Genomic DNA, 9194 nt, shown 5'->3' on the forward strand with positions numbered 1-9194 from the left:
ACTGCAGTCAATTGGCCTTAGGTTCATTAGACTGCAGGCTGTCTGCTCTGAGCTGGCTAGACCACCACATGTCTGCCCTGATCCCGTATTCCTGAACCCCATGAGCCAAAGATGGAACACTTGAGGAGCCAACCTGACATCTAGCGGTCACCTTTTGAGGGGGCTCACCAGGCCATTTTCAGTGGACACACATTGACATGGAGCTCTATAGCACCGAGGAATAACATGTACCAGGCTTTGGATATACACACAATACTTGTTAGTAGAACAGAGCTACCGCCCTTTTTAGTCTTAGCATTTTATTGCCTTTGATCATCAGTGATGTAAAAACATCAGATTGGTCCCCTGTGCACAGTGCGTGCAAATATGGGAAGAAAATGTTTGTATTGATGACACAGTGAGGCTGGCATACACACACATAGGGCCTTTGATAAACTAAAACTGGCTTATAATATCAGCAACATCAACATATCAGGCTCCACAAACTGGACATTGTGTACCACAGTATCATTGTCAGTATCATTTACTGCAAGAATCCAGCATTTTCAGCAAAACAATATAGGCACTGTTTGTTATAGCAAATTAAACTTTTGTTCAGTTGCAACAGACCGGAGTTTAGAAGAGGAGAGGAGGCGAAGAGAAGAGACGAGAAAGGAGGAGGAGTGTTTATGGAGTATTCTACAGAGTTAAGAGCCACTAATATTAGTAGAACATTTCACCTTAAGTTGTCAACATATCTGAAGTCAGAAACTGGCTGGGAAGAGCTCTAAACAGTCCAGAGAGTGATAAGGCGTTTCCTTCGTGGTGGTCTGTGGCACAGCAGTAAGTCCCTGACAGCTCTCTACCTCACTCCATCCATCCCTGCCTTTTTGTTTATCCTATTCCAGCACAGTTTGAAGTCTTTGTCTCTGATGTCTCTGTTTAGTGAATATAATCACCTAGGACGCCCATCCAGGTTTTAATCACAAACTCTGCCTTGGGTTCTTTTTTTGGTGCAGCTTCTTCCACTCAAGCCCACATTGTCATGGCAACCAAACAGAAAACACGACCGTGGTCCTGTCTTCTTTTTTATGAGCCTATTTATTGCCACAGTGGGTGTAGTCTATCACCATTTCCAAGGCCAGGCTGGTGGTTAGAGCTCATGCCATCTCAGTCTGGTTTGTGGTTTAGTGCACACCAGGCTGGGTCTCTGCTAAAACTTCTGTTTGGGGTAGAGCTCTTTTTTCACTGTCACAGGGAACATGCAGTGCACTCGCGATAGTGAGTACACGCTAAGAACTAAAGGCTTGGCTGGACAAGAGATGGTACACACAATGTAGAGTACAGCCACTTATCTTAACAGTGGGAACATAAACTGTGCTGACAGATTATCATAAACAGAGGGAGCTGTTCTGGGACGCTCTGTGGCTTGATGCGCACAATGAAGCAGCCGCTGAAAAACAAGACTGGGAGTTGATCGGAATGTCTGACTTGGCATGTGGAATGCAGAAACACACTTCTATAATGCAGGAGATCAAAATTCAGCACATCTCACACGGTCTCATCTTTTACCAAGAACTCAGTGTAATTACTTATGTTAGAAAGTTTCAAGTCAGCTTATATGAAGGCCACTGTCTGGGGAAAAATATCTGAAATTTAGGGATTTTTTCAGGAAAAAAATCATAAAATGAGAAAAAGGCTACGTTCAGACTGCAGGCCAAAGTGACCCAAATACCATTTTGTTGCTCGTATGTGACTCAGATCTGATCTTTTTATGACAGTGTGAACAGGCCAAGTCATATGGAATCTGGTCTTTTCCAGTTCGGATTTGGGCCACTTTCATATGTGGTCCAAATCCAAAACAGATCAGATCTTTTGAAATGCGACCTGAGTCTCGATACTCAGGCTGGAATTGATGCGACTTTGGCATCACTCTAGAGCAGCTGTTTCCCCACCAGACGGAGCCACGATAAACGAAAAACCTCCACAAAAGCCATAATTAAACATGTGGCTCTCTTTCTTCTCTACCTCGCTATCATCTGCTCACAAATTCCCTTTCTTCCACCTGAAATCCACCAGAGAGACAGAGAGAGTGTTGTGGGGCAGATGCTTTGTACAGCGCCAGAAACCATACTGCAAAGGACAGAAAGTTCTGAACACTCAGAATTCAGGAGAAAAGTCTCAATTTAAATTGAGCTTTAAGGCTTGACTGAAAGTACCTTAAGTAACTGTATAAGTTGTAATTTTACCAACAAAAAATACAATATCACAAGAATAAAGTAAATAAATAAAATAAAGCCGTAATATTCCTATTGTAATAAGTCAAAGTTTTACAAAAGAAAAATGCCATGAAGGTATGTGAGTAAAACTGTGCTATGAGGACTCTACGCAGACCCCACGCAAGAGTATAAATCAAGTCGTCGATTTGATACAGAAGTATAAATTACACTTAAGGGGCGGCTGTGGCTCAGGAGGTAGAGCGGGCTGCCTGTTATTCGGAAGGTCGGCTCAATCCCCGGCTCCTCCAGGCTGCATGTCAAAGTCTCCTTGGGCAAGGCTGTTCCACCAGTGTGTGAATGTTAGTTTCTGTTTGAGCACTTAAGACTCAGTGTGTGAAGGGTGAATGCAGATGTAGTGTAAAAGTGCTTTGAGTGGTTGACTAGAAGGCGCATACAAATACGGAGCGTTTACATTTAAGTCATGCATGTCACATCTTCATACAGCTCTGGTCAGTGTCCCTTCCCCTCTTTCTGCCTGGTGATAGAAATTGCACTCCACAGACTGGTTTCATTTGGTTTAAGAGTAACCACTCCCCCTTACTCTTACTTTGTGCACTTCAGCCAAAGATTTCGTAATAATGAATCAGCACTGGCCCATGTCTGTAAAGCTGCAATGATTAGGCAGAGCAGCACATTCACACACTCTGATTCCAGTATATGGGCTATAGTTAGTCAGCGTTAACTATAAATCAATGGCTTTTCAATATCACATAATTTCTGGTCAACTATAAATAGATGATTTTTTAACATTTGTTGTTGTTACCCATTCAACTACAAATCAGTGCTTAATCAAGTATAATCGGGACAACTATAAATCAATATTATTCTAATGTCATGCTCATATATGGTCGTTTTTCATCGGTATTGCAATACTGACAGAGATTTCAATCTCAACCACTCCGATGATTCAGATGGAAAATCAATATTTATTAAATGTAGTCTTGCTATCTGGGAAGTCACCAAATTAGGATGCAATTAGGAGTCATTAGCAAATTGTTACTTAAACATCAAAATGTTGGTTACTTTAAAAATACTTATGGGTGAGCACAGTGATATGTGAATATTTGATCTGTTAACTGGTTGCATGACTCATTTGGCAGAGAAAACCTGTTGCTCTCAAACATTGTCCACTTAATCAGCTGAGTCAGTGTTCTGGTAAAGGGATCTATCAAATTGGCTGATAGAAGGTTTGACAAGTGATTTTATGGTTGGAAAAGTATTAATAGTATTTTTAAATACAAAAATACAGTAGTGTTTTGACACATGGCGTGGCTACTGTATTTTTTGCCCATGTGTATAAGAGGAGACACACGGCTGTCTATACCACTCTCAGGACAACAGTGGTGAAAAGGTGACAGAAACCACACTGGAGGCCAACTACTCCAAACGAAAGAAGAAAAACAGAAAAAAATCAGATGCAGCCTGGAAAATTCTGAGTCCTGACTATGAAAGTGGAAATGCTAGCCTGCAGCCATCTGTTACATTATAGAGTCTGTTCCACCACTTCCTCCTAAATATCGCACAAATGATGCCATGAGTATTATCATACGATTTCAAGAAAAATGCAAAAACAAATGGGCTCAATGAGATTACCAGTAGCTACCAGTATCTGACATCGCAACAGACCATCTGATGAGCTTTTACGGGGTCTCGCTCACCTGATGGTTTAAAGGTTTCTGTCATTATATGGGTCCCAAATAGGCCTATATTTTGGTGGTGGCATTTTCTATCTATCAGATCAGCAACAACATGTTTCACCTTCTCCATTCCACACAAGTCAAATTTTACACTGAACTGAGAAAGACATGCCTTATTTATCGCTTTACGCATGAAGAACTTTAAAAGGACGTCAGATAGGATTTCAAAGACAGGAGGACCAGCCACTAAACGGTAAGTAATTGTGGCTGTAGTTACTATGGAAGGATTTATAATCACTGACCAGTGCAGCTTATGTTAATATCTCAAAAAAATACAGTCCCAATAAGGCTTTCCACAAGTGTAATGTGGAAGAGAATAACCTATTCGGTGAAGACATCTTGTCCCCAGTACTTTTGAAATGAAACATATTTGTATCATACATTGTGGATGTTTCACTGAGGGAGAATGAGTAGATGTGGTTTTAAGAATTTCTACTGGGTAATTGAACTTTTTAGCGTGATATCTGGAGAGGATCTTTAAGGCCTGTGTTTCTACCTCGATTGAGGTCAATTTTCCCCCACACTATTATTACACTACTGCTGTAGTGAGCGATGAAAGAACACAGAGGAGTTGAAAAAGAGGAAAATGGGGAAAATAGCTGATGTCACACAGTAGAATTAGGATTTTACCACAAGAACACAGTGGGAGATATGATGCTACAATGAACATCCCGATTTATGACAGGAAAATCCCTGTCATGTTTTCCATCTCAGTGACTCAAACACACACACTAACACACAAACTCAGCATTTTTCTCACCTCAAAACTGAACTGAGACCTCTCTATGCGTGAAGGAAACCGCTGGCTCATATGTGTCACAACTGTAGTGTAATTTTGCAAATTAACGTGTTATATTAGCATATGGCTCCAACCGAGTGGATATTTCATTAACTAGTATTGCTCTTGGTCTTTGAAGCACTTTGAGCTGCATGCTTGTATGAAATGTGCTTTGTTAAAGAGGAGTTGATGTGAATGGGTATTACTGGAGTTAACACCCCCTACTATTGAGAGCAATATTTTTATAATTAAAATTAACAGCCACCTTTTTTGGTGGGTATGGCCCTTTGTTAGGTCATGATAACAGCTGTGCATAGGCTAGAGCCTAGAGAGAGAGAGAAAATAACTTAGGGCATTTGAGGGCGTCACCACTGATCTCATTTAAATGTCTTGCATGCTGGTATGTGGTAGCCTACCTTTTCACTGCTTTCACTGTCATGCCATGTTGTCTTCATTGCTTACATAAACAATAAAATCACCACAATAATTCACTGTTTTATGAGGCTGTTGTCTGGTAATACTACTGCAGTATTCCATGTTTATTATGTCAATAAGCAGAGTTCATGATGACATTACCTTCTTCATTCATGCTCCAGCTGCCGTACTCTGGATCAGATGTGTAGCCACAGGTACCCAGCTCAAAGTTGCAGGACCCGGGTAGCAGCTGCAGCTGCGCTCTGAGGAACCCGCACAGCAGCAGTGCTGCAAGAAGAGCAGAGACAATCCATGTTGCAGACTCACGAAGGACACTTTCATACACGTTTGTTGGCTTTTGCTTAGAATGAATAACAAAAACTAACAAAAGCAAAGTTAGAAGAACTCCTGTGTGCCAAATGTAGAATTCTGTATTCAGCCCCATCGTTCAGTGGCTGGGATTTACCGTGCAGCGTGAGGCAGACGGAGCTCATCGTATCGGCCGTTGAGTCTGGGAGCTTCCTCTGTTGTTTGCTGATCGTCTCCCGGTCAGTCTCTCAAACGAACTTCAGCTCCAACAGCTCAAGGCCCTCATTGGCTGTCCTTCACATGTTGTAACAGTGTCAGCAGGAGAGACGGTGTTGATCCGGGTGGATGAATGGATGTCCGGGGCGGGAAGGAGAAGGTCGCAGCTTCTCTCCGCCTACATGTGCTCCTCATCTCTGTCATATCAATAAGCAAGGCGCACCCACACTGTCCCAGGACGTTTTTGGAATTCCCCGTCAACCACCCTGCCAACATGAACATATGTAAGGGCTCAAGGAGGAGTCAATAACAGTCTTACAGAGGTCTGATTAGGCTAAATTTCCAGGGAAGCAAGTTATTTGTGGCTTGATTTGTCAGTAGTGATTCATGACACTCACTCTGTTACTATGGGCTACACAGAAAACCACCTTAAAATAAATGCTGAGGACTACCTTAAGCGTTTGCCTGCTTTTGGAACTTGTTATGGATCTCTGCTATATTCTAAATGAAATACGTTGCTGTAGTAACTTTGGACCTTAGAACCTCTACCTCACTAGATGACATGTTCAGGTAAAATGGGACAGTCACTCAAAGCCCTTTTACATAATAAGTGTGTATTAGCCTAATTCTGAACGTGTCACGTGTCCAAATTGCACCAAATGCAACACTGCACTCTTTTAGGTCCACAGCAACACACCGCCACGTGTGAGTCAATTGGATGAATAGTTGTAAACAAAATAAAAAAAACACACACACAGATATCTGTCTTTATTAGAGAGATGTCTCAAAGTACCATTTCTGATGTTCACAAAATTATTTCTGCTCTATTAAAAAATGTTATTTATTTGTCTTGCAATTATGCATTTATTTTACTTCCATTTAAATAACACGTGCTCTGACGGGGCAACAAGCCCAACATATAAAAGTCTCACTATGCTTGGCTGGATACTTAGGATCATCCAATTATTCATTTATTAAAAAAAAGAATGAAAATAAGAAATCACCTCTTAAACTGAAAAGAGCCGCTCAGCACAGCCATAGATTTCAGGGGTCACGCAGGGGACACGTCTCCCTCAACATCTGGAACATGAGCATTTGTAAATCCATCCAATAAAAACAAGAAAGCAGCAGAGGACTTTTATTTTGACAAACCACTAGAACACAATGCCTCAGGGTGGTGGTGGCAGTATCATGGCTGATTACCATACTGCATTAACCTTATAATAATTTTTGCTAAATATTATATCCACAAATGTAAATTTACTAATGCCAAACCAATATTTACCTTACTAAAGAAAGAAATTAAACTATATATAGGTATGATAAACTCATCCCAAAACAAGAAAGCTATCAAAATGGTGAATTTATGTAGCCTATTTTACACATTATATTTGTAGATTTATAAGGCCCCGCTCCTTTCATTTTGTTTATTTCTTTTTATGCATACCTTATATTTTCCTTGCTGTGTTTTTATTCCCCCTGGAAAGTTCTCCGCTCTGTACTCATACTGTTTGTCTGTATGTTGTATTGAAGGAATAACGTTTTTAAACTGAAAAAAAAAAAAGACAGGGGGGACCTGTAATGGACTCGAGGAGGATTCACATGCAACCACATCTGGTTTTCAAAAAAAGATGTTAACTCTGAGCATACAAAATACATACTGTATATGTAAATATGATTATTTGGATTATATTCACAGGAAGTATACAGCATGTTATCTGTGTCCCTTTATAAATTAAAAAAGCTAAATTGTGAGGGAAATTACTTTAATCTTCGATGTTAGGTTGCTGGAGAAACAAAATCTTGTACATTTCATTTAGGGACAACTCTGACTACAGACAGACTGTTTCAATATAGAGAAAGTCCAATATTAGGACCCTGAAATTACCTCTTTGCTGAAACTTGAGATGATGTAAAAACACACTGCAACATGGTGTCTCACACTGAATGATGACAATTTAGAACTCTCACTACATGCAAAGACAAAATGAATGGTTTATGATTTAAGTGTGTAGTAATAACCCATTTATCTGTGTGACATTGCCGAAAATCTTCATTAGTACTTCACAGTTCACTCTAGGTTTTTGCGTATCATTCTTTTGTTTATGTCCTTCTTTATTTCTGACCCTCTCTGTTGTCTTCTTCTTCTTCTTCATTGGTGGCCTAGAAAATCAATCTTGTGACCATGATGTTGCCGCTTAAATTCACGGACCGGCAGGTTAAATCTCCGTGTGGAAAATGAACATGCAGTACTTGCCCACCCTCATTTAGCACCACTGAGCTGCCCTTGATCTAGGCCCTTAAGCCCAACTGCTCCAATGGAGCTGCTCAGTGGCCAGCAGCTCAAACTGTGGTTGTACTGGGCAGCTTCCAGGTGTTAATGTGATCAGGGTCTTCTTGAAAAAGAGAGGCTTCCTCTCAGTGAAGCTCCCCTGAATAAATAAAATTAAAAATACTATAAAAACACTCGTTACACTTCCATGGCAGGTCCATGCATCATATCAATCTCATAGCCCTCCCTGACTGAACACAGTATACACATATACATAACATGAAGTAGCCAGAAGGAACTAGATGGGCCTAATGTTTTTTCAATTTACTTTTAGTATAAGTAAGTGTTGTTTACTAGTTTGCTAACTAATACAGAATGTCTTAGAGCCGCACTGCATGATAATCCATTATATTTTTATTTGTCACCTGGCGCCTGAATTTTGGATGTGCCTTTGCATAAATAAAGACATTTCCAACATAAATTGATGCAGAAAAGGCATGCGCATGCACTAGAAAGCATAAAATGACACTCAGCTGATGGAGTAGCCAGAGAACCCCACTTAAAGGGAGGAAAGGATTGTTCATATTCGAACTCAACTGCCAAAAAAATAGACCCCTTCCTTCAGTGCTCCCTCAAAAGCTCCGCCCCCCACATTTCAGATCTTTGAGATTTCTCCAGCTTTGAAACACCTTCGTCCTTGCCTGGTCATATGACATATTTCTCTTTGGCAGTTTCTCGTCATCTCTCCTTCTTCACAGTGCCTGGAGTCCAACACATTCCAATATGCCGGTGTATAGAACTCTCTCTCCCACTGCTCCTGTGCACGAGCACTAACCTCTTTCTTTGTTTTCACATTTACAGAATCAGAGGGCTGTTTCATAAAACCAAGATAGCAGATTAAGCCGGGATTTTCCAGATATCCTGACTGAATTGAGCCAGTTACCATGGTGATTTATTCTCTGACCAGGTTAACAGCCAGGCTTGGTTAAATCTGATGCCTCATCTGTTCAGTCAGCAGCCACTCTGATCAGAAACCAGTGTTTTTTCAGTTATTCCATGTTCGTTTGGTTAAAGAATATTCTTAGGTGTCTTAATTGATGTAACAGGGAAAGGTAAGACAGGTCTACCTTAGAGTCAGTGGCTGACCCCACAAGTGTTCACTGACCTACCAGCTCTAGTTCTTCCTCTCATGTAACTGTCCCTGTTAGGGAGACAACAGTTAGATTGAAAAGGTAGAGATAGTAGCTCAT

The 9194-nt window shown here is 40.7% G+C and overlaps 1 protein-coding gene across 1 annotated transcript in view; it reads right to left on the reverse strand.

Moving 5' to 3' along the window:
- Positions 1-6010, reverse strand: part of mamdc2a (MAM domain containing 2a) — a 77145-nt gene extending 71135 nt beyond the window's left edge. Inside the window, exons 1-2 of the mRNA XM_046034029.1 lie at positions 5614-6010; positions 5310-5435 (exon numbers count right to left, since the gene is read on the reverse strand). Coding sequence (XP_045889985.1) covers positions 5310-5435; positions 5614-5641 — 154 coding nt within the window. The 5' untranslated portion in view covers positions 5642-6010. The remainder of the gene's footprint in view (positions 1-5309; positions 5436-5613) is intronic.
- Positions 6011-9194: the final 3184 nt, after the last annotated feature.

Source organism: Micropterus dolomieu, linkage group LG21 (genome assembly GCF_021292245.1).
Source record: "Micropterus dolomieu isolate WLL.071019.BEF.003 ecotype Adirondacks linkage group LG21, ASM2129224v1, whole genome shotgun sequence".
In the NCBI taxonomy this organism is placed as follows: domain Eukaryota; kingdom Metazoa; phylum Chordata; class Actinopteri; order Centrarchiformes; family Centrarchidae; genus Micropterus; species Micropterus dolomieu.